Raw genomic sequence first — 24,359 nt, 5'->3', positions numbered from 1 at the left:
AGATAAACACCCACGTTGTGAGTGGAGTGGTCATTAGACTGGTTATATTTCCTGGGAATGTTTTCATAGACCTTTCAAGATTTCCAGAATGTTTTTGATGTGATGTAAGATGCAAATATCTCATGATGATTATTAATTCCTCTTTATGCTTACACAAATATTTCGAACACAAGGGTGTCATTGTTGCCATTTCATATTCCGGAGTTTACATTAAGGCCGTGTGAACCATAGGGAAATTTGTCAGTGCTATTTCATCTCTTGTCGGTGTCTTGCGGTTTTATTTACCGACCTGATGAAATTCAAGCAATTATGATCATTGGCAAAGCCAAATCAGTTCGTGAGTTCCAGGTCGGATTCTCAACAACCGTGCCCAAAGCTTTCTGCGCAGTTCATACGGATTCAGGTACACATCGATGCACTTAAACGAGAAAACAAAACAAAACATGAGATTTATGGCAAAATCACCATGCTAAGTGTACTTATACACCAAAGAAGACATTGTACGTGAATCCACTGGCAACTCAGAACGCGTCAGTAATTCATGCAACTCAAAACTGTAGATATAACATAATAAATTCCTATATCATGACTTGTTTGTTTTTTTTTCCTATGTAGTGAGCAGCAGATAGATAAGGCCTTTCAAATATTCAACTATCTCAGATCCACCAAGTTTTGAAGTTCCAAAGACCCTATCAACAAAAGTAATTGGAACCTGAAGAAGACAACCACAATTACATCAGTCAAAGCTGTAAGATGTCAACAATAATACAGCCATACAGAAATGAAAAATGATATGATACAGAATTCCTTACCTCTTCGATGTGATAATGTTTCCTGGTAGCCCTAACAATCATCTCCATTTGGAAAACATATCCCTTGCTGACACATGAGGAGATTAAATCTTCCAAGACATCCCGCTTATAAAGCCTAGGAAATCAGGTTGCATCAAATAACAGTAATTATTAGGTGATTGCTCTATCGCGGTAAAATGAGCCACACCTGAATGATCCAGTCAAATCAGAAGCTCCAGGCTGCAGTAATGTTTGTGCAAGAACATTCGCTCCCCTGCTAGTCAACTTGCGCATGAGATTCCAACCATGAACACCACCGTTCTGAACATAGCGGGTGCCAGTTACAACATCAGCACCAGTTTCCTTTTGCTTCCTGGTTATGGAACGAGCATGATTTGATTAACCCAAACGACAAATGTTCTTCTAAGCTACTTCTTATCAGTACACTGGCCTTGGTAAGGGTCCAACTGTAATGGGCTTCTATCTCAATTTATCCTAGATATCTATTGTGGAGCAAAATTTTCCGACTGATTGCTAACAAAGACCAAAAAAACTAGATTGACAATATGGACTAATATATGCAGAAGAAATGCAATAACTCTTGCTGCTTTGACTTAAGCACAACTTCAAAGATAAGGTGCTTACCTAATGAAGCTTGGCAAGTATTTGGGCTGTAGAGCAGGCAAAAAATGGTCAACTAAAAAGGAAGAAATAATAGCTTAGCCACAGATGAAGAGAAGAATTACATACGTGGTGGGATAGGTCAGCATCCATGATAACAACAAAGTCCCCAGAAGCATGCTTTAATCCATGTAAATATGCAGTACCTGAACATATCCAGTGGTCAGTTAACACAACTGTCAAGACTACAGTTTCACCCTAGACTTGAATGGAAGATCGAAGCTCACCAAGTCCTAGCTTCCTTGGCCTAGCTCGCAGCAGCTGGTATTATTCAGACCAAACACATATCAGGATGCCATAATACCGAAGCCAAACTACATAAACATAAGGATATAGCTGAGGGGAGCACTAAGCAAAAATACGTACGACACGATTTTCACCATATACTTGCTGCAACTGCTTTACGATGTCTTGAGTTCCATCTGGGCTTCCATCATCCACAATTATGATCTCAAAGTTGACATCCCTAAGGTGAAAGGCTTAAGTGTGAGAGTTCAATAGGTAGAAAGAGTTTAACAAAGAAATATGCCTTGCCATAAAAACACATCAATGTTCCAAGCGCACAGGATGACAATGAATTGAATGTTGTTGAAATGCTAGCGGTATAAAGCGACAATGAAATACATGCCGTAAAGTGAACAAAAAGCATGGCAGTCTTAAATAATCATTTGATCCAAATGCAGCAGGATGGAATTCTGTCACCGAAACAGCCACACAGGTAACGAAACCGTAGCATATCTCACGGCTTTCTATCAATTAAGCAAATTTGCCACACCGCGACACTTATGAAGGGTGTCGAGACTATAAATCATCATAGCGTCCCAATTGCACTGGATTAATAACTAATCGTCTTCTCTACTTGCCATAAGTTCTATGAAATCACAATACACGCGAACTGAATCTAATTTAATTGCTAATCCAGATCTGACGTTTCTCCACGGATGGGCAACAACAGATCAGCAGTAGATGGGTGGGGATGTAGATTCGAGGGGGACAGGGAGACAGCGGAGTTACGGGAGGTGCTTGAAGATGAGGTAGACGATGAGCGCGACGTTGATGCGCTCGTTGTAGGTGGGCACGATGATGCTGTACTCGCGCCGGTCGCCCGCGTCCGCCATCGCCGCCGCCGCCCGACTCGACCTAGCGCGCGCGCACACACACACACACACTCTCTCTCTCTCTCACGCGATCCGACGGAGAGCGCTAGGCTGGGGCACTGAATGAGTGGCTGGGGACGAGGATTGACGCCCGCGCGCCGCAGCCGTCGCCGGTGAGGATGAGGAGAGCAAGCCGGCCGGCCGGCGTGTGCGTGAAGTCTGTGTGCGGCTCGACGTGTTGCTTCGCCACCGGGAAAGGTCCACGGAGATGTGTAGAGGGCCGCGTCCAGCCCACGGGCGTGATTTGCGTGGGAGAAGCCCATGGAAAGCAAACGCGGCATGGGCTGCATAGATTTGGAGATGTCAACAGGGTTCAGAAAAGAAAAAAGTCCACCATAGATCCCTAAACTTAAGGGTTTTTCGTCCGTCAACAACAATACAAAAAATACAAAAAATGTGTTCCCTAAACTCACAAAATCCGTCCCTTGACTCATTTTTTTTATCAGTTTTACTTTCTCCTCTCCCTTCCTCTCCTCCTCTCTCTCCCTCACACAACACATGCGGCGGCGGCTGGGGCGGCCCGGCGCGGTGCGGCAATGGCGCACGACAGCCCGCGCGCGGCGGCGGCGCGACGGCCGGGTGGCGCATGGGAGCCCAGCGGCGCGATGGCGGGAGCAGCCGCGCGGCGGCGCGACCGGGGCTCAACGACGCCCGGTGGCGGGGGCGACTCGGCGGCAGGCTAGGGGGAGCCGAGCTTGGGCGGGGGAACGAGGAGACGGCTGACGGTTTCGGCGCCCGGGCGCGTTATCGCCGGTTCCGCCGACGCGACGGAGGCCGAGCTCGCCGCTGCTGCCGCCGTCCCGCGCCCGAGCCACCCTAAATCTCGCGCGGTCACGGGCGCCGCCCCTCTGCTCAGCGGCTTGCCAGCATCGCCCCTCCGCTCCGTGGCTTGCCGGAGTCCCCCCTCTGCTCCCCCGACCACCTCGCCCTCTCCCTGCGGGTGGGTTTGGATTGGAGCCAGGATCACATGGCTTCGACCCCGTCCGGCAAAAACCCCTCCCACAAATTCCAGGTGATCGGCAGTGTTCATGCTTTCCAACTCTTTCTCTAGTTCCTCAATTTCTTCTCCTGACACCCTTCTGCAACTTGTATTCGTCTACTAGCAGCATTCCAAGCTTGGGGAGGAGGGTTTTCATCGCCCCTGTGGGCGATGTCCCTGATGGTCTAGCTTCTTTGTGTTGTACTATCTGTTTAGAAGCTTGTTTAATTACTATCAATGAACACCATGCAGAAGATCAGTTAGAGGTGATCAAATTTTGCATTCCACGTCCAACATCAAGTCAAACAAGAGTAATCACCTTGTATGTCACATTAACTAATTGATCCAAGCAGTCATGCTCTGGGAAGTCGCCATGAAGTCTCTCAAATCCACTGTAATAGAGACCAAAAGATCGATCAATTTGCTTAGCTGGTCCCATGAATTTTTTAATATATTTTTTGCATACTGGGATGCCATGTCAGCAAAAACCACTCTCTAATACTGCCTAGGTACCTTATTTGAACGGTTTTTGTAATTTCGAGAACCAACATTTCTGGTATTACGATTGAGGAACGATTTTGATACTTCGTGATAACTTGAGAGACCCAAAGTGAACTTATTCCTTCAAAAAACCGCTCACGAATGATATTGCCTGTCTTCTGATAAATCCGAATAAATTTTATTAAAAACTTCAAATTTGGTTTAGAACTTGATGGAAAACCTAACGGTTTCTGTTTTTCGAGCCTGCCAAGTTTGGATTTCGCTGGGATTGTGAGCCATGGATGCCATTGTGTTCCATACTGAAGTGACACTGAGTGGCACGGTATACTTTACCACGTATTATCTCTAGATCGACGTGTATATATATATATATATATATATATATATATATATATATATATATATATATATATATATATATATATATATATATATATATATATATATATATATATATATATATATATATATATACACGCGGATGATCTAGGCATGATCGCATGACCAAACTTTTATAAAGAAAAGAGAAGTATATCTGTAAATAGCAAGAGAAAGAAGTCCAACGAGGAATAGTTTCTTTACAAAATTACGGCGGCAAAAGATATGCCATTCAAAGTCAATACATGCACATTCATACAAGTTTTTTTAAAAGATATATATATATATATATATATATATATATATATATATATATATATATATATATATATATATATATATATATATATATATATACGGATGATCTAGGCATGATCGCATGACCAAACTTTTATAAAGAAAAGAGAAGTATATCTGTAAATAGCAAGAGAAAGAAGTCCAACGAGGAATAGTTTCTTTACAAAATTACGGCGGCAAAAGATATGCCATTCAAAGTCAATACATGCACATTCATACAAGTTTTTTTAAAAGAAAGGTAATAATTATATACAAACTTTAGGGTTATTGTTTGGGTTTATAGAAAAAAGACAATCAACATATTTGTAATCGAATAATAATTTATAAGTAAAACTTTTACATGTGTTCTTAGTGATATAAAAACAAAGGCTAAAAATAAACTATGATAAAAAACCCTCCTAAAAATCAACTCAAAATTTAAGATTAAAAATTTAAATTTTGACATTATTTGAACATTCATCACGAAAAGTCGTTTCGCCTGTTCTGTAAGATTGCTAGTGGTGCATTCCAGCACAGGAGAAGAAAGACGAGGAAAATGGGACAAATTTATTCTTGGTAAGGCTTGGAGATTATTTGATAGAATCCAAAGCATCAAATATGTTCCTGCGTTCAAATAGACAAGGAAAATGGGACAAATTTAGACAGCCAAAACGCGGTGTTTAAAAAGATCAGTGCAAAAAATCATTCGTTGCCCCTCCAATACATGTAGTGAACTTCAGAATACAAGGAGAAGAAAGACATTAATGGCGAGGATAGTATAAAGATTGACATGAGTGGGAGGAAACAATCTAACTGCCGCAAGCAAAATTTTGGCACACCATGGGTGCTGCAAAGTTTGTGGAAAGTTCTCAGGAAACCTTTTAGCCTTTTGACAAGCTGGCCCGGATCACCATGTTGTTCTCCCCACGACGGTCACACTTAATTATCCTTTAGTTTTGTTCAAACCTTGCAAAAACTTGGAACGATATTGCTCCACCAGCGATTTATCCACACCTCCTTCCCCAGAGGGCTCTTTCTTTGTCTTTGGGGACTTTCCTCTCCTTTGTTCCCAATGACTACTTTTTCTGTTCTTCCTCGTCCTCGGGGTGTCTGCCTGATTAAGTTTATTTGACTGCGATTGCTGCAAAAGAAAAGGTCGTGTTAAGCTGCTTTGCTTCATCAAAATCGATAATTTTGTAGTCTAATATTACTTACATTCCCATCAGCGGTTGGTGTTGCACCTTGTCTATCTCCATCCAACACTGTGGTTCCCTTGTGTGATTTTCGTGCTCTTTTTGCAGGCCTTTGAGCTTTTCTTTTATCTTCAACCATACTTTCCACAGTGCCACTGCCACCATCTCCAGCTGTCCCTTCACAAGAGTACGATAACTTAGATGATCTATCATGTGATTTTCTTTTGTTCCCTTTGTTGAAAGCCCTTGTGTCATTCGCTTGAGGGCCATCAGTAGCAGGATGATCTCCTAGAGGCTTCACCTTATCTTGTGCAGCTTCTCGCAACTTATCACGGCGCTCCTTCCAAATTTTCTGGAGTCTCACTTTCTCAACATCCTCAAGTGCAAACTCCACAATTGGACGGCGTTCTGCACCAAAAGTTTCTGCAAAGGACAGAAATAACAATGGTAACTGGAGATAAACAGGCTAAACCAAAAAAAAATTGCAGCAGAAAACAAAGCAAATGCTGGTTAGATGGGAATGGAGGGCATTAAGAGTATCGTATGTTTTTTATGATCTTTATCTAAATGATCTGCAAATACAGAGCAAAATTGAAAAGTGCAGCTAACAGCAGCTCAGAGACACAGCAGGTTCATGATAGGACAAGAAACAGAGGTAGCATGAAGCCATGAACTCATGCAATGTAGGGATGCAGCACAATGCAACAGGCAAGATTAACAAATAAGAATCTTCTTGAGCTGTTTCACATTAGGAAGCTGCAAGTGAGACGGTGAAGCAGTTACAAAACATGGCTGCAGCAAACTAATACTTAGAAGCATTTGGTATAGAAAGGAGTACCAGGGTTATTGTTTAGGACCCTTAGAGCCACAAGAGCATGCTCATGTTCTTGAAAATCAACAAAGGCTACACCACGGGAATGCTTCTGTGCATTACTGTTGCTCTTCTTTTCATTTTTCAGGATATTTACCTGTTCAAAACAAGTGCACATGCATAAGCATTATAAAGAATACGTAGAAATAGAATAAAACAAATGTTGAGTAAAGAAAACCCAAGAAACCTTGCGGATGGTGGGATTTTGCTTGCGAGCACGAGAAATAACTGCTTCTCTACAAAGCTTCTTTACGTCATTAATATTCATAGTCTTTGGCAGGTTGTAGATGATAAGCCTTGTTCTGGACACATGAAATTTTGGAGACTGTAGCATTTCTGCTTTTCTTCTAGCTAGCCTGCATGACAAAAACAATGATTCCTTAAGCATTGTTCACAATATCCTTTGATCATGACTAAGAGGATACTAGAACTCCCTGCCTTAAGAACATTTCTGAACACTCAGCAAAAGAACTAAATACAGATTATAGAAGAATGAGATTTGAAAAATATTTGACAATAAAGTTAATGGAAAAAGACTATGATTCAATAGTTACAGCTGCAGTACAGAGATACCTTTTTATTTATAGAAAAGACAACAGTAAACCAAATTTTGGCAACGGATGCTCAAAAATTGCATCAATCATAGTCGTTTGTTCTCCCGAGTAACATGGAAACAACATGTAGAATACAAATATAATAAAATCAACATGTTACCTATATTTGTCGCAAAAAGGAATACATTGGCTATATTGGTGAAGTAATGGTGCACAGAAAGAAGGAAAAAGAGAAACTCTTACCAACTACGTTTGTTCATGTCAGCATCGGATACACCTTCTGCAGCTGGTGTCCCAGCAAGTATTTCACCTTCCTGCCACAATAATGAATTTTGAGATAGGAAAATTGATTTAAGAGGTGTGTGTGTGTGTGTGTGTGAGAGAGAGAGAGAGAGAGAGCGGGGGAACTATAGTGAAAAGGTTACCTTAGTCAAGTATAGGTTGCGTCGATCCTCCACCTCATTCTTTGCCTTCTCCAGTTCCTTTTTGTTAGCTGACTCCTTGTCTAGCGCTTTCATTATCTTAAGAGCCCTGCTCTTTATAAAAATTCCCAATCCAGGAGCAGCATTGGCAGCAGAAACTGCCGCATCAGCTGCCTCTACTGTAGAAAACTTCAGAAAACCAGTTCCTCTAGGTCTCCTGAATAGATAGCACAAAAGCAATGCATTAATGTGTGTACATGCAAATGTCCTCTGGTTGATACAACAGGAGGAAATAACGGGAAGATGGCATTCTCACAGATGGTCAAACATACTTTGTGAGTTTGTGAAGAACTGGGAAGAAAGATTCGACCTTCCCAAATGCTGAGAAGCGCTCTGTTACTTCCTCGTTACTTAGATCAAACGGAAGGTTGCTTATGAATATTGTCCTATCCAGGGCAGCGTCTTGTTTGTTGAATTTTGAGGCAGGAAGGGTATTTTTCTCCTCTGCCACACGCTTAGAATTCTTTAACTTGTCAGCTGCAGGTACAGACGCAGGTAAATGGGCCTGCTTCTGTTTCTTTTCGGATGTATCTTGCTCTGTTTCTGTATCTGTATCAATATCAGAACCCTCATTGCCAGATGGTACAGCCTTCTCAGATGACTTGATCAAATCTTCAAGAACCTTTCTTGAAATATCCATTTCAGTTTTGAAATCATCAGCAGCAGGATGACTGGAAGTCTCCTGATCAAGTTCATAGCTATCATCTTCTCCAACAAGATTATCTTCAGATTCCCCTATGTCAGATACATTTGCCAGCTCTGTAGGTACAGCAAATTCATGATATTGCAGCTTCCAAAATAGTAGCTCAGAAAGCACAAAGAGTTGACAGGATTAGAAGAGGACACATGGTATATTAAAACAAATATCTAGTTATGAAACAAGAAGTCAGCTGGTCATCTTAAACAACATGAACCACTGTTTTCCTGTTGCCTGAGAAACCATACCAAAGAAATGACATGATGCCTTTGTCAAAAGCCAAAGGTCCATGTTAGAATAGCTGAAGCATATCGTTTCAGTAAATAAAGATATTGCAGGTCACAGTATAAACAAAGGCAGGAATTAAAATAATTGATACAAAAGTTTATATTTACCATCATCCTTAGCACTGGATTTTGCAGCAACAGTGTATACTTTCTTTGGGACAGCCCAATCAACAGCCACAGTTCTCTTTGCAACTACTTTTCCGTTAACATTTTTTATAGCCTGTTTAAGAGAAAAATTATGCAATATTAGGACTTCCAAAGATTTTTTACTCTTACTGGAAAGGGTACTGACCATACATTTTCTGCATCCTGCTTGCGTGTGAAAGATACAAAAGCAAAGCCTTTTGATGTCCTGTAGAAGAATGAACGCCACAAAGTTATAATTTCTTGCAATTGGCTTAAACCACTGAAGAAATAAAGGATTCAATGCAAAACATACCCATCATCAGACTTCTGTGGAATGGACACATCCCATACAAATCCTGCTAAACTGAACATATCCAGGATCTCCTTTACTGTGATCTGCAACAAATGAAACAAGCGCATATAGCCTCTGTGTTATCTGTTCTAGAAAACAAAGTCTGGAACAGGTGAATTTTTGCATTTCATCAAGCACCTTGAATGGCAGATTTCGGACTATCACTCTCCATTTTCTGATCTTTGATCCCTGCATAGCAACAAGCAAGTTTAAACCAACTGCAGGTAAATGGGGGAATAGCCGAACAGAAAAAAATGATAGTGGGTTCCACAAAGTACAAATAAACACCATGCAACTCTTGTGCAGAAGGCGGGACACACATCAACCGAAAATTAGGATTTTCAGTAATCTCATTCTATCTCCTACCCACCTATTTGCACAGCTGCAATTGTAACCATGCAAGATAGTACTACCTCTGTTCTACAATATAGACATTTCTAGGATTCAAATCTCGCTTTACAATATAAGCATTTCTAGCACTATTCACAGTACTACTTGTCCCTTCAATAACCTTCCATTCAAATTTCCTCCCATCTTACCCCCACCTATCCTCCCACCTTCATTCATTTCACATTTATTGCAGGCCACCAAAGTCTTTTCTCCCTAACCTTAATCTCTACCAAATAACCTAGAAATCCTTATATTTTGGAACAAAGGGAGTAGTAGATTACAAGTGGAGCCAAAACTGTAGTTTATCTATTGCGCCATTCACAGAATAAATTAGGATCTTTCAAACTGAAAGTGAGAAGCAATGATTAACTTAATGACTAATCAATCTCTAGAGGTTCATATATATTCTACATATATGAAAAAGGAGTTAGTGCTAGCTATGGTTTATGATGAATAATATCAAACCGTCTTTTGTAAACGATTGAATCAGTCCATCATCTAGTTATCTTTTATATGCATGTGGCCATCAAATCTAATATGAATTATGTATGCAATATTTTAGATTTGGGGATACTGATTTTTTTTCTAGTTTAAACTTATAAGACATTTAGTTTAGATTCAATGCAATGAACAGGAACCATGTGTAAGATATTTACTCATGGTAGGTCTGACAGGACATTCTTAACTAAATATATTTGAAACCGTAGTCAGGAGACCTGTAATTGTTAATTTGAGACTCCACAATTTGAAGTTCCAACCCATTTTTAATTAGCACATACCCATCTGTTTTAAATTACAGTACTAAGACATGATAGTTAACTTAGGATAGAACATACGGATGACTAAATGTGAGCACGTAAACAACTGCACTACTGGCAAACAAAGGGTGAAAGAAGAATAGAAGTATTTGAAATTTGTTTAATTGCAGAATAGGAACAGGCCAATCAAGCTAAAATATTGAAGTAATGGCAGCACGCCAAGTTAAATAAAAAGAAAATCCACAGGGTGAAAGAAGAATAGAAGTATTCCACAATACAACACTGACTTTGTCACGTTTGACAATTTACCATCGTCTTTTGCTTAACTTCTACAATATATCATTGCTGTCCGGTTAGTCTTTGTTAGTAATGTACAATTTTGTCTTGATGACCAAATACCCCTAGGACAAAAACTTCCAAAATTTAGACAAATTTTCGAAATATCATGTTTTAAGTTTTCAGCCAAATTTTGGATATTTACAATCTTATGTTTATGATTTCAGATTTTTGTCCAAATTTTGGAAGTTTCCGTCCCATGGTTATTTTGGTCATTAGAGACAATTGTACAATACTAACAGAGATTAATCAGATGGTGATGACATATTGTAGAAGTTAAGCAAAAGGCAATGGTAAATTATATAATGTGACAAAGCCAGTGGTACATTGTAGATTGGTGTCGCGCTGCCGATTCTCTCTTAAATATAATGCAAGAAGATACCTCCCCACCAAGTTGACGAGCCCAAACAGCTATGCCCTTGACCTCCTTACGGTGCAAGTGAACAACTGAATCCCAAGCTGATTTCACACTAGCAAATAGTACAGCTGCTGTATCTGTTGTGCATCCATCTCGTTCAAGCCCTGTTGAGAATGACAGACATATTCCATAATTTACATCGATTCAACAAATACGTGCTAGTGGTACTAAAGGAGAATAATTGTGTGCTTGGAGCTTGGAAAAGCAAATGGTACATAAACTAAGGTTGAGACATTTCCTGCAAATGTTCAGCATGAACTGGAAAAACACAAATATGAGATAAAATTCAAAACTAATACAATCAGCCTTAAACTTTCATGTCAACAAAATAATTTAGCTCAGGATTTCCACCATAGCAAATTCAACCTAGTGACATGGTATACAATTAAAAAAGTACTAAAAAACAAGTAGATTAAGAAGTTTTACCATGGAGCTCCATCTCCTCTTTAGGAAGTGGATAGTTAACAGATATAACTGTGCCAATCTCTCCAGCTAGACGAAAAACTTCACTTGCCATAGCAAAGTCTCGAAGACCACCAAATATCACAGTTTTTGCAACCCTTCATCATAAGCAATTACATATGTTATATGGTCGCGCTGGGCTAAACTCGATGAAAAATAAACAATCACAGCATATATCCTAAAAAAACTAGGAATGGTAAGGTCATCAAAAGCAAACAAGAATGGGATGGCAAAATTTCAGCATAATTACTTCAATTGTTTTTAGGTAATGCTATAATGCCTTGATGGTATAGAATATTTGAGTCCACACCTTTGTTTTTCTGAGCTTTTCACCTTAACAGTATTGGAAACACTAACTTCCTTTGATATTGTATCCTTTTTCAACAACTGTGGTGGCTCTGGTTAGGTAAAACATAATGCATCAGAAAATCAAAGCATCAAAAAATTTTAAGAATGGAAACAGTGTTCGAATCTGGGAAATTTTCCTTTCAAACCTGTATCTGCTTTATGAGAGGTCTCCTTATGTTTTGCAGTAGAAGCTTCATTTGTTACATCGGCATCCTTGGCTTCATTTGTTACATCGGCATCCTTGGCTTCATTTGTTATGTCAGCATCCTTGTCTTGCACAGCAAACAAGCAAAAACAGCCAGGCCATCAGAACCTCAATTAATTGAAACTCAGAAGCAACTACCAGGAATAGAGAATTACCATTTCCCTTCTTCTGTAAACGTTCCTTCAGTGGAGCACGATGCATTGCTAGCTTAACTCTAATTTTTCTACCAGCAACAGAGAATCCATCCTTTTGCTGAATAGACCGCTCAGCATCTTGAACAGTTGCACTGTGTCAATGTAAATAAGTCAAATACATATATTAAAAAAAAACAGGTTCCAGGTCAGTTTTATGTCTTGTGACTATATGTTTTTCAGCAGAAAGATATTCCTTCATGAATAATCAATCACCCATGACACATCTGTATGAGAAAAAGCAATCGAGCTATATGGTTTGGTTTGTTCATGGGGCAATTTCGTTCTTGTCCTTGTTTCGATCTCTAATATTGATTTTACCCCTCTTTTTTAGGGTTTTCATTTTTACCCCTATTTTTTCTGAACTCAATCCACATGCCCCTCTTTTGGATGGAGTATACTAACGGTGTTAAGTTAGTCGTTAAAGTACCATTTTACACTTTGTCAAAACTTTTATGTTTATCATTGCATTCTTACTAATGCTTATGTTGATGTATATATACCGATGTAATTTAGAACAGAGAGCAAAACCATAAATGATAAAAATACAAAAATAAAAATAAAATTTCCGATAAAGAGTAAAATGGTACTTTAATAGCTGACTTAACACCGTTAGTACCCTCCATCCAAAAGAGGGGCAACCTATGGATTGAGTTAAAAAAAACAGGGGTAAAAATGACGACCCTAAAAAGGAGGGGTAAAATCAATATTAGAGATCAAAATAAGGGCAAGAACGAAATTGTCCCTTTGTTCATTAGTGCAGTACATAATATATAGTGAAAACTTCATGCAGTAATACTTCTAATAAGAACTATTGGTTTGTGTCTAACTTCTGTGAGGAACCTGATACAAAACAGACACACCACCACTAGAGACACTGAATAAATGAATTTACACGTAGCATCAAACAATTTTCTCACAAGACCAGTAATTACTCACTATCAAAATCACTTGTGGAATTATGGAAATATGGCAGCAAAGGGATATGCAATTTCATAGAAAACACAGAAATGCAAGCACAGAAACTTACAATTGCACAAACCCAAAGCCTCGGCTCGTCTCTGACCCTGCATTAGAAACAAAACATAGTCGCACAAGCTGAATCACTTAATAACATGCAACACCAAACACAAAATAACTCCTGGCTGAACGGCCATGGAATTCCTGAATTCTCCCTACCTTTCGCCGCGACCACGAAGCAGCGCCTTACCGGCCCGACCTCGCTGAACACCGCCTCGAGCTACGCAACATCAATACATACCGCGTGTCACAACTCCGATCCCCCAAAACAGCACAAATCCTAACCGCTTTTAGCTTCGTGAGAGGAGGCTGGGGGGTGTTCGCGCTTACGTCGGCGGACTTGAAGGTGTACGGCAGGTTGGAGACGAACACGGTGGAGGGGCTGTGGCCTCCGGCGGCCGCGTCGCCTTCCGTGGCTGCTCCCCCGCCGCCGCGCTGCTTCCGCTTGCCCATCGCCGCTCACCGGTGTCGTAGGGGAGGAGGCGTGTGACGGTGTGAAGCTAGCTTCCGTTCTCGTCGAGGCCAGGTTTTGTTGGGCTAGGGTTTATGACTAGATGGGCCGGACCGTCCACGCTCCGTGCCGCGCAGCCCAAGTTCGCTCGATTTGAAGGCCTATTTGCCTATTCGGTTTAGATTAGAGCCATTTTGCAGGAATTTCATAGCAATTAGACTATTTTGGTGAAAATCGTACAAGGGCCCCCTTTGGTTTGTATGATAACATAGAAGAAAATGTAGGATTTAGATCCTGAAGGAAAAATATCATATTTGATCATTGGATATAAGTACTTGGGATTAATGGCTTAAGAGGAGATTTTGAGAAAAATATGCAGGAGGTCCATCGCCTTGAAAACATTTCTTTGAGTCATTATCTTCTATCTGATTCATGTATTTTTTTTATATGGTCCAGTCAAACGTCCATCCCTATATTTTTCATAGGTTTTATAAGCTTTATATGATAATCTTATGTTTTGTTCCTATTCCTATGTTTTAGGAATTAGAAGAGAGATATAGACAAAGCAATTATTCCGAATGGTTGGACCTCGTATTGAAAATCCTTTAAAATTTTTATGTTTTGAGGTATTCCTAGTGAATTTCAAAGGAATTTGAAAGATGCATTTCTTTATTCCAGAGGGCCATATATGATTTCCCCCCATAGAAATTTAATCTTTCAAAATTCCTTTATTCCAAAGAAACTTTCAAAGGAGCCTAAAATAACTGCAGTTCCAAAGGTGCTGGGGAGACGAGTTTGTCTTTGCTGCTTGGTGGATGATGATTTACTTCTCACGGAATTTCTTTTAAAAGGAGCAACATTTCATTCTATCCAAACAGGCACATCAAATAATGATATACTTGTAACTAGTTTGATATATAGTTCCAAAAGCTTGCCGGAATATTCTTTTCGCTCATATAGTTTACCGATATACCAATCATTACGAAAGTAACATGACCCATACTACATGTGCAGCAAGATAAGAAATCCAGACTAGCAAATATACACACCAAGAAAAACGAACCACAAAAATAAAAGGCTGGAACTTTATTGCTGATTGACCATAGGATCACTCATAGCTAAGTCCACCAAGTCAGTCTGATTCTTTCACTCTTTTGAGAGGAGTCAGAGACCAACAACAGCATCTCATTTCAAACATGTTTACAGATACTGCTGCCATCTGATGGTTGCAAAGAACTTGTTGCTATCTTTTTGAAACTTGGGATAAACCAACAAGGCTAACAGCTACTACGCATTCTTATGCCAAAGGGATCTGAAAGGCAGCTGAGAAAGCCATGAGGATTCTGAGCGTGGTGATCTAGCGGCATGCGAAGCATTTGTGCCACTGGCAGCATCCTGCCAAAACTTTAGAACATAAAGGCTTTCTTCTTCGGTGCATCTCTTCAAGAGAACTCGTGATGCATAACCCTTCTCATTCATCAAATGGCATATATCCAAAGGATCATTATCTTCAAGAGCAATCATGTACAGCCATCCTCTTTCTGATAGCAGCTCACGCACAGCAGGAAGGATCCGATCAATCACTTGGCGCCCATTTAAACCTCCAGCCCAAGATGAAGCAATGCCGTTGCACTCAATTTCTTCCTCAGGTGTAGGTACGTAAGGAGGGTTCACAACAACAACATCAACCAAACCATGAAGGCGTTTCTCAAGACCTGACACAATATCAGTAGCAATCACATCTGCATGGACGCCATGGGCTTCAAGGGTTGCCTGAGTTGTCTCCACAGCATGTTTGTTGATATCAGTTGCTAGGTACTGGGTTCCTGAACCTAACTGCCTGAGCATGATGGCTAGAGAGGTGATGACATAGCCACTGCCACATCCTATCTCCATGCATAATCTTGGCTTTAGTGTCAAAAGTTGTGCTTTGTCAGAAAGAAGCGCATCAACAAGGGTGAAGGAATCATCACATGGTTCATACACCTCTGGATGGCTTGCAACGAGTTGAATCTGTGCAGTGTTTAAAGTCCTTCCTGATGAAGACTGCAATAGAAACCTGTTGTTATGCAAATATGAATAGAATCCTACATTACTCAAATAAACTATTGCTTACTGAAAACCTACATTATTACCGAAATAAATATTGCTTGAGCTAAACCGTTCTTATACTAAAGAGATATAGTGCACGACAAAGAAGCTAATCGGACAAGCTGCTTTTAGTACACTGATGCAGCACAATATAAAATGTGTACTACTACTTATTTTTGTAAATCACTTCCTTTACTTCAGAGCCAACAAACGCGAGTGTTCATTGTCTTCTACCAAAAGGACTATTTTGGACATATGTCACCCTAGACCTACGTTTCAATTTCATGTTCCCTCCAATACCAACCAATCAGCTCAAGCCTGGCGGTATATTTTTTTCCGGATATCATGTCCACTCCAATGGTAACCAAACAGCTCATACCTGTTACATGTACTAGATAAGTTCCATTCCTAAAGCAGCCCCATCTTTTCGCTTATTATAAGCATAAGTAAAACAATTTATTAACAATTTTAAAATAATTTATGGATAAAACTTTTATATATGTGTTTTTAGCGATCTAAAAGCAATGTTTGGAAAATAAACTATGATGAAAAAACTCGCAAGTCAACTCCAAGTTTAAGTTTTTAAAATTGAAAATTTGGCTTATAAGCATAAGCATAAGCGAAAAGATAGGGACTTGGACTGATCAGGAGGAGAGAAATACGGAATAAATATGCATGGTCATTAATGCTACAAAAAGAGAGTTATACCGAGTTATCCTAGCTAAATCGAACTGTGGGTAAAGCTCAAGTATCCAATAGGGGCAGGTATCAAATGCAATTAGTGTTGACATAAAGCTAAACAGATTGAAAAGATAATGGTTCAGACAAGAGCACAGGATTAGGCAAGGCATCACAACCAAATAGCTCATCCAACAAAAGGTAGAATCGTTTGCCTTCAGAGTCCTCTTATCATACGGTTGTTCCAGCTATCTATCCGATTGCTACAATCCCATGGCCTCGGAAAAGCTTACAACCACAGCAGCCCTATTGTCACGATCTTGTTCATTTCTCCACGCCATCTTTCGAAAGAATCCAAATTCGATTGCTGCAAATTATGATTGACTGTCCACTGAAGATTGGCTAAAGGTTCAGATTGTAAAACCAAATCCAAGCTTGGCTAGGCCAAGGGAGATTACCCATATATGGATTCAATGTCACTTATACACACCTACAAACCGCCGGCGGCGACGCAGCCATGGAGAACCGCAACGAGCCCCCGATCCCAAGAGGAACTGACACACGGGAGGGGACTGAAAGGAGCTCACCTTGCCCCTCCTGGGGAGCCCCTTCTCGCCGCTGTTGGTGGAGAGCTCCGACAGCCTCCCCTCCACCGCCGACACCGCCGCGCTGTCGCCGCCCGCCATAGGGAAGGGGGAGGATGAGCCGGAGCGGCGGGGAGAGAGACGATGCTGCTGCGGCTGCGGCGGCGGCGGCGGTGGCGGCGAGCAGTTGCCTTATTGGGGAAAAGGAGGAGAGAGAGAGAGAGAAGGGGAAGGGGCAAAGCGAAGCGGAGCGGGTCAGGTTTAGCCCATTCGAGCGAGTCCGACCCGCGCCTCCTCTCTCTCTCTCTCCCTCTCGGGCTCCGACTCTATCCACTCCCGCGACCAAAAATCTCTCCCCAAAATCTACGGGGAGCCCTGCCGTGGTGGAATCCTAAACCCCTCCTCGTCGCCGTCGTCGCCGGCGGCGGATGGTGGATGCTCCCATGGCGCTCGTCTCCACCACCGCCACCGTCGCGTCGCCGTCGTACCACTACGACCTCCTGCTCCCGCCCGCGAGGAGGTGGTGCTGCAGGCCGAGGAGCCGGCGCGGGGGCGGGAGGCGGCTCGCGGTGGTGGCCACCGCGAGGGTGGAGTCGGCGGCGGCGGCGGTGGAGAATGGAGGGAACTCTTACGAGGTGGAGTCACTGATCGACCGGCTGAGCAACCTGCCGCCGCGGGGGTCCATCGCGCGGTGCCTCGAGACGGCGCGACACCGGCTCACGCTGCAGGACTTCGCGGCGGTGTACCGCGAGTTCTCCCGCCGCGGCGACTGGCAGCGGTCGCTCCGGCTGTTCAAGTACATGCAGCGCCAGTCGTGGTGCCGCCCCGACGAGCACATCCACGCCATCGTCATCGGCGTGCTCGGCCGCCAGGGCCCCGCCCTGCTCGACAAGTGCCTCGAGGTATTCCATGACCTCCCCGCCGAGTCGCGCACCGCGCTCTCCTACACCTCCCTCATCGCCGCCTACGCGCGAAACGCGCTGCACGAGGAGGCCCGCGAGCTGCTCGACCAGATGAAGGCCGCCGGGGTCGCGCCAACCGCCGCCACGTACAACACCGTGCTTGCTGCCTGTGCTCGCGCCACCGACCCGCCGGTTCCGTTCGACATGCTGCTTGGCCTCTTCGCTGAAATGCGTCATGACCCGTCCCCCTCCGTTCGTCCAGATCTCACCACCTACAACACCCTCCTCGCCGCTGCTGCCGTACGCGCTCTCTCTGACCAGTCGGAGATGTTGCTTCGCACAATGCTCGAGGCCGGTGTCTTGCCGGACACAGCATCTTACCGCCACATTGTTGATGCCTTTGCCAGTGCTGGCAACCTCTCCCGTGTGGCAGAACTGTTCGCTGAGATGGCTGCAACGGGGCACACTCCGGACCCATCTGCATATCTTGGGCTCATGGAAGCTCACACAAGGGTCGGTGCCACTGCTGAAGCAGTGGCTGTGCTGCGGCAGATGCAGGCTGATGGCTGTCCGCCCACAGCTGCGACATACCGTGTCTTGCTCGATCTCTATGGCAGACAGGGGAGGTTTGATGGCGTGCGTGAGCTTTTCGGCGAGATGAGAACGGCTGTACCTCCAGACACAGCCACTTACAATGTCCTGTTCCGTGTTTTTGGTGATGGTGGCTTCTTCAAGGAGGTGGTGGAGCTCTTCCAAGATATGCTTCACTCTGGGGTAGAGCCTGATATTGATACATGTGAAAATGTCATGGTTGCCTGTGGTCGCGGTGGACTCCACGAGGATGCAAGGGAAGTTCTTGACTATATGACAAGAGAAGAAATGGTGCCTACTGCTAAGGCCTACACTGGCCTAGTTGAAGCTCTTGGCCATGCAGCTATGTATGAGGTCAGTCATTGAATCATATTTTGATGACATGACTCTAAGATACCCCTTTTGTGATGAAATGTTTCATGATGTTATATTTGGTATCCAGGAGGCTTATGTTGCATTCAACATGATGACTGAAATTGGTAACTTGCCAACTATAGAAACCTACAATGCTCTTGCAAATGCATTTGCAAAGGGTGGCCTTTTCCAGGAGGCTGAGGCCGTCTTTTCTCGAATGACCAACAATGCTGCTATTCAGAAAGACAAGGATTCTTTCGACGCCCTCATTGAAGCGTATTGCCAGGGTGCACAATTAGATGATGCAGTCAAGGCGTACATGGAGATGCGCAAGTCCAGGTTCAATCCAGATGAACGCTCCCTTGAGGGGGTACTCAATGCCTATTGCATAGCAGGCGTTATAGATGAGAGCAAAGAGCAGTTTGAAGAACTTCAGTCCATGGTGACTGTTCCTAGCATTATTGCTTATTGCATGATGTTGTCTCTTTATGCCAGGAATGACAGGTAAGGCAGAAGGACACCTTCATTCTGTTTCTATTAAAATATTGTGGTTCTCTTGAAGATCGTAAATGCATCGAGAGTGATAAGTGATAAATAGGGAATAACTTTAATCAGAATAACTGGCTGGTTTTTGGGCTTTAGAAAGAATATTTTTATATGTGATTAATCACATAAATAACTGTGGAATTTGGAATATAAATTGTAATACCTCTGTTTGGAATTATTTGATATTTTGGACATTGGAAATGACTTGCACCTAGCAGTCTTTGGCTGTCGGAAGCGACAAATAATAGTGATCGGAGGGAGTATATATGACCATCAAGCCACCTCTAAGGCTCTAAGCAACATGTGGGCTACGTCTAACGGCAATTTTGTGTCTGTTGTGTGAAATTCCACAAAATTTGAATGGTATTATGTAGGAAATCTGCACTGTTGTCAGTACTTGCTCCACTTAACTTGATATGCCATATGTACGTAATGCTGTAAGTCAGTAACATATTTGTTGGTTGGATTTTACAATTTTCCTTTCCTTCCATAAGCTGCAGAACTCTATTATTCCTCGTGGTCCTTGAGGGGTTTGAATTAATATTTGTACCTTAAAATTTTGAGAAAGATCTGGACTGTGGTAGCTGTCCCGTTTTCCTTTTGTTTCCTCTTCCTGGCATTTATCATGCTTAAATCATTTTAGAGTCTTGGCCAGCATCATTAAGGTAGAATTAATAGTACACAAGACAAAATTGAGTGCTTTGACCCACAAGTACTTACAACAATGCAAGTTACTATAAATTATTTGGACATCAAAATACTTGAATTTTTAAAATGTGATGAAAGTATGAAACTACAACATAATGCATGTGCATTTTCAGGTGGGCAGATGCTTATGATCTGTTGGAAGAAATGAAAAGAAACTGTGCTAGCAGTACACATCAAGTGATTGCTTCCATGATCAAAGGGGAGTATGACGATGACTCCAATTGGCAAATGGTTGAATATGTGCTTGACAACAGTAACTTAGAAGGCTGTGACTACAGTTTACGATTTTTTAATGCACTCCTCGATGTCCTTTGGTGGTTCGGCCAGAAGGGTCGAGCTGCAAGGGTTTTGGATCAAGCATTGAAATATGGGCTCTTCCCTGAGTTATTTCGTGATACCAAGCTGGTCTGGTCTGCCGATGTGCATAGGTAGTGTTAATTATCACTCTCACTAGGTTCTTTGAGTGATCTAGATTTCTTATTTGTCAGGCCTGCTTAAGATTGTTTGCATTTGCAGGATGTCAGTAGGTGGATCATTAGTGGCTGTGTCAGTGTGGCTCAATAAACTTTATGACAGACTAAAAGGAGATGAAGATCTTCCTCAGTTGGCCTCCGTTGTTGTCTTGTAAGCTTTCAGCCTAAGATAGGCATTTCTTCACATTCCATGTTCTATAGCTATATTATTATGTCTTCTCAAACTGTTCAGGAGTCGAGTTTGTTATTCCCATAATTATTTTGTCTTTTCACTTGAATAAAGTAATATGCAATATGTAGCCACAATGGAGTACTAGCAGTGCTATAGCTATATTATTATGTCTTCTCTAGTTGACTAGCAGTGCTTTGATTTCCAGGAGAGGACAAATGGAGAAAAGCACGATTACAAGGGGACTGCCGATTGCAAAAGTTGTGTACTCTTTTCTAAATGATACACTATCGTCATCCTTCCATTACCCAAAATGGAACAAGGGACGAATCATATGCTTGAAGTCACAGTTGAAAAAGCTTCAATCAGCCATAGATTCCTTCGATGATTCTGCCATATCTGGTTTTGTTCCGATGACAAATTCGAATTTGCCATCTCCTGGTTCGAAGTTATACACTAGGGAATCCCAAGCTAATAATGGTGCTGCCCATTTGACTGATGACACATTGGTAGAAGAAAAGGAGTCAGAACTCCTCGCACTGTGAGTTTTCAGGAGGTGGTGCCTCCTTCTTTTGCAGATGTGATGTTATCTGACTGAACAATGGAAGATGAGATGCAGAATATCTCACAATTTTGAAGCATGGGCATTCAGATGAATCAGATCATCCTGATGTACGATGAAATGGCCTTACCTCTGCAGTTTGCAGTGCTCTCTTGCTTCACTGTACGCGGTGGACATCATTGCAAGTTTGCAATATCTAGATCTTACCCAGAGAGCTGGTGCATATGCATTATGCAAGAGATCCTGATACCGGATTGGCGCTAACTTGATTGACAGTGCAGGACTTCCGGTTGCATTTCAGGATGTAGCATTTAGTAAGGAAGTAGGGACTAGGGAGTATCAGAGTATGCGTGTCGTTATTGGTTGCTCACTTGTTCTATATGACATCTCGTGCCTGCCCCATTGGGCAAGAATGAGTCTTTGAATTCTGTCGATATATGATGCAACACTGTAATACACCGTAGCTTCCTCATCCTGATGAGTCGGCAAAATCCATGAGCCATCGATACGTTTCTTATGGACATAATGTCAGGAGCTCGTGTCGCTGTCTGTATGGTTGCTTGATCTTTTCAATAGAAGCTGCTTTCTGGGGGAAAAAAGAATATTCGTGTGTGTGATGCTGGTGTTAACTGAAAAATAATTATGCTCTCCTGATCTCAAACAGATAGCATTTTAGAATATGTGAAGAGCAATCTTGAAATCTCACAAGTGAAAAAGAATGTTAAGATTTGATTTATGAAAACAACAACATTTATAAGAGTTTCTTTGGAACATTAAAATATTACAGGATTTCCCCGTGATTTAGTTTAGTTCCTCCAAGTTTTCTCCAATATGAAGAAACCCTAAATTGTTAATAGAAATACTACATATCTTATAATAAGTGCATTGTGGAATTCAAATTTGTCCCACAAAGAGTGGGTTTGTGGAGTACTAGTTCAATCACCTCATTTTACCCCTATTTGCATTTTCACTCATATAGTCTCCTTATTTAATAAGGGGCATTTAAGTCTTATTTACTACTAATTTGCTTTTTTTATACCTACTACTGATTTGCTTTTAGGGTGCTAGAAAATACACCTGTAAGTAGCATATATATACTTATAAGTGAATCTGGGTATTTAATATATTAATAAAATATAGGGTGTAATACGAATGAACTGTTAGATTGTAAACCTATATAAGAAGGAATATATTTTATGATCATCAAAAAAGAAATGAATGATCAATTTGGATAAACCGTTCGACGTACTCTTAATAACCGAGGTCGGCCCAGTCACTGCATCTGGGCCAGCCCTTTGAGAATTCTTTCTCGAACCAGGCCTTCACCTACCTCGAAGCTGGACTGGAGCTAGCTGCCGCCGCGAGCCGTACTGAAACCCGAGCTACCTACTACCCCCGCCGGCCGGAGTCTGGGAGCGACGGCGCCGCCCGAGATGGAGACGGAGTCGGCAGCCGCGAGGCAGGCGAAGGAGTCGCTGGAGCTGGCGTTCCAGATGTCCCAGATCCTGGACACCGGCCTCGACCGCCACACGCTGTCGCTGCTCATGGCGCTGTGCGACCGCGGCGCCAACCCCGAGGCCCTCGCCGCCCTCGTCCGCGAGCTCTCCTCGGCGGCTCCTCCTACCTCCGCCGCCGGAACTATTCCCGTGGCCAACTCCACCGCGGCGCCGTCCCCAAAAGCCACGTCGCTGTTCCCCTCCGGCCTTCGCCAACCCTAGGGTTTGTGCCCCTTTTCCCTCGACGAGATCACTCGTCACTTGATCCCATAGGCCATAATAATGTAGGATATAGCATTATAGCGTATCTTTGTGCTCTGTAAAGTGTAAATTCACTCCTGGCTTGTGTCCTCAAGAGGGAAATACACAGAATTTGTGCCAAAACTCCTTCATTCTAGGAGATGTGGTGCATTCATCTGGGATTCAGACATATTTACTGACAAATAATGACCTCATGAACTGTCGAGTTCGATTCTTGTTTCTGTTAATAAAGATATGTACAATGATTGCAATCTTGATATTCTATTGTGTTAGAGGGCTCCTGTTAGCTAATCCTTCTCCGTTGGTGATTTGGTTTCATTGTAGTTCTTTGGCAACAACTTCTAAGTTCAGTTATATAGGTTGGCTGAGCTTTTGAAGACACCCATGTTTTCTTTGTTGCGATGGGTTAAACAAGTTGGTTACTTGGTTTATTCTCCTTTAGTAACGGATTTGGAAAGAGCAAAACCAAACCAAGCATGATCATGCCTTTGACCAAAAGAAAACACTAGAAGGGAAACCTATGCTCCCCACCAGTGATGTCTGTGGGTTTGCTTTGCTGATGTGCCAAGTAGTAACATTGGATTCAACTGAGTTATCTGTTTATAGTCTGATAAATATTAATTATAGACTTTTGATGTTTATACTGCTCACTTCTCGGGGTAATTTTTTTTGAAAAGAAGCCTTTCAAGTTTCAGCTACTATTATACTATGAAATTAACAACGTTAACACTGAATTGAGAGAAGTTACAAATGGTTCCTAAAGTTCACTTTCCTAGGGTCTGACCAGACTTACTGCAGTGTTTTAAATATCAGTTGACATGCCAGTGTGATCATTGCCAACTGTACCAGTTTTTTTACAGTCATTTAAACATTGCACTACCTTTTGTTTTAGGCAACATTTCAGCACTACCTCACAATTCATATTGCACTGGTTTCACTTATCAATCATGGTGTAAACATAGAATTCTCTTGTGGTTTCAAATTCTTTTAGCAGCTTCTTATCAGTTGCAGCTATGGTTTCACTCATCAATCATGATAGA

The 24,359-nt window shown here is 42.1% G+C and overlaps 4 protein-coding genes across 7 annotated transcripts; 1 reads left to right on the top strand and 3 right to left on the bottom strand.

Moving 5' to 3' along the window:
* Positions 1 to 428: 428 nt before the first annotated feature.
* LOC102714904 (dolichol-phosphate mannosyltransferase subunit 1) lies at positions 429 to 2,794 on the bottom strand. The gene is made up of 8 exons (XM_006650757.3): positions 2,487 to 2,794; positions 1,839 to 1,938; positions 1,700 to 1,733; positions 1,542 to 1,618; positions 1,437 to 1,462; positions 1,000 to 1,164; positions 813 to 927; positions 429 to 712 (listed from the first exon to the last, which is right to left on the bottom strand). Exons 1-8 carry the CDS (start codon positions 2,588 to 2,590, stop codon positions 608 to 610), a joined length of 726 nt encoding a protein of 241 aa, XP_006650820.1. The 5' UTR covers positions 2,591 to 2,794; the 3' UTR covers positions 429 to 607.
* Positions 2,795 to 5,420: 2,626 nt separating this feature from the next.
* Positions 5,421 to 13,969, bottom strand: LOC102715932 (RNA-binding protein 28). 4 transcript variants are annotated; one of them, XM_040521893.1, is made up of 20 exons: positions 13,784 to 13,969; positions 13,613 to 13,673; positions 13,464 to 13,500; positions 12,398 to 12,528; positions 12,184 to 12,309; positions 12,000 to 12,087; positions 11,654 to 11,787; positions 11,192 to 11,331; positions 9,464 to 9,514; positions 9,287 to 9,369; positions 9,145 to 9,199; positions 8,956 to 9,067; positions 8,136 to 8,622; positions 7,807 to 8,020; positions 7,625 to 7,695; positions 7,015 to 7,183; positions 6,795 to 6,924; positions 6,258 to 6,379; positions 5,979 to 6,133; positions 5,421 to 5,904 (listed from the first exon to the last, which is right to left on the bottom strand). In XM_040521893.1, exons 1-20 carry the CDS (start codon positions 13,904 to 13,906, stop codon positions 5,724 to 5,726), a joined length of 2,670 nt encoding a protein of 889 aa, XP_040377827.1. In that variant the 5' UTR covers positions 13,907 to 13,969; the 3' UTR covers positions 5,421 to 5,723. The 4 variants fall into 4 exon arrangements, with proteins under 4 accessions (XP_040377827.1, XP_040377828.1, XP_040377826.1 ...); XM_040521894.1 differs by having other exon boundaries at positions 5,979 to 6,127; XM_040521892.1 differs by having other exon boundaries at positions 5,979 to 6,379.
* An 836-nt stretch (positions 13,970 to 14,805) lies between these two features.
* On the bottom strand, positions 14,806 to 17,477 carry LOC102714632 (methyltransferase N6AMT1). Its single transcript, XM_006650756.2, has 2 exons — positions 17,261 to 17,477; positions 14,806 to 15,950 (listed from the first exon to the last, which is right to left on the bottom strand). The coding sequence occupies exons 1-2, from the start codon at positions 17,357 to 17,359 to the stop codon at positions 15,192 to 15,194; spliced, it is 858 nt and encodes a 285-aa protein (XP_006650819.1). The 5' UTR covers positions 17,360 to 17,477; the 3' UTR covers positions 14,806 to 15,191.
* A 109-nt stretch (positions 17,478 to 17,586) lies between these two features.
* LOC102715653 (pentatricopeptide repeat-containing protein At1g74850, chloroplastic) lies at positions 17,587 to 22,177 on the top strand. Its single transcript, XM_006651909.3, has 5 exons — positions 17,587 to 19,104; positions 19,193 to 19,608; positions 20,472 to 20,786; positions 20,875 to 20,982; positions 21,209 to 22,177. Exons 1-5 carry the CDS (start codon positions 17,686 to 17,688, stop codon positions 21,543 to 21,545), a joined length of 2,595 nt encoding a protein of 864 aa, XP_006651972.2. The 5' UTR covers positions 17,587 to 17,685; the 3' UTR covers positions 21,546 to 22,177.
* The last annotated feature ends 2,182 nt before the right edge of the window (positions 22,178 to 24,359 follow it).

The sequence above is a fragment of the Oryza brachyantha genome, chromosome 3 (assembly GCF_000231095.2).
Source record: "Oryza brachyantha chromosome 3, ObraRS2, whole genome shotgun sequence".
In the NCBI taxonomy this organism is placed as follows: Eukaryota; Viridiplantae; Streptophyta; class Magnoliopsida; order Poales; family Poaceae; genus Oryza; species Oryza brachyantha.
The sequence above is the reverse complement of the archived record's forward strand: the minus strand, read 5'-3'. Positions and strand labels throughout refer to the sequence as shown.

Excerpts from the sequence above, each read along its gene's own strand:
- LOC102714904 (XM_006650757.3), bottom strand. The coding sequence starts at position 2,590 with ATGGCGGACGCGGGCGACCGGCGCGAGTACAGCATCATCGTGCCCACC. Across the intron at positions 1,463-1,541 it reads ATGCTGACCTATCCCACCAC|CCCAAATACTTGCCAAGCTT; the intron begins GTATGTAATTCT and ends CCTGCTCTACAG. Across the intron at positions 713-812 it reads AACATTATCACATCGAAGAG|GTTCCAATTACTTTTGTTGA; the intron begins GTAAGGAATTCT and ends TGTCTTCTTCAG.
- LOC102715932 (XM_040521892.1), bottom strand. The coding sequence starts at position 13,906 with ATGGGCAAGCGGAAGCAGCGCGGCGGCGGGGGAGCAGCCACGGAAGGC. Across the intron at positions 13,674-13,783 it reads ACACCTTCAAGTCCGCCGAC|CTCGAGGCGGTGTTCAGCGA; the intron begins GTAAGCGCGAAC and ends GATGTTGCGTAG. Across the intron at positions 8,623-8,955 it reads ATCCAGTGCTAAGGATGATG|AGCTGGCAAATGTATCTGAC; the intron begins GTAAATATAAAC and ends CTGTACCTACAG.
- LOC102714632 (XM_006650756.2), bottom strand. The coding sequence starts at position 17,359 with ATGGCGGGCGGCGACAGCGCGGCGGTGTCGGCGGTGGAGGGGAGGCTG. Across the intron at positions 15,951-17,260 it reads GGCTCCCCAGGAGGGGCAAG|TCTTCATCAGGAAGGACTTT; the intron begins GTGAGCTCCTTT and ends TTTCTATTGCAG.
- LOC102715653 (XM_006651909.3), top strand. The coding sequence starts at position 17,686 with ATGGTGGATGCTCCCATGGCGCTCGTCTCCACCACCGCCACCGTCGCG. Across the intron at positions 19,609-20,471 it reads CTTTATGCCAGGAATGACAG|GTGGGCAGATGCTTATGATC; the intron begins GTAAGGCAGAAG and ends GTGCATTTTCAG. Across the intron at positions 20,787-20,874 it reads TGGTCTGCCGATGTGCATAG|GATGTCAGTAGGTGGATCAT; the intron begins GTAGTGTTAATT and ends TTGCATTTGCAG.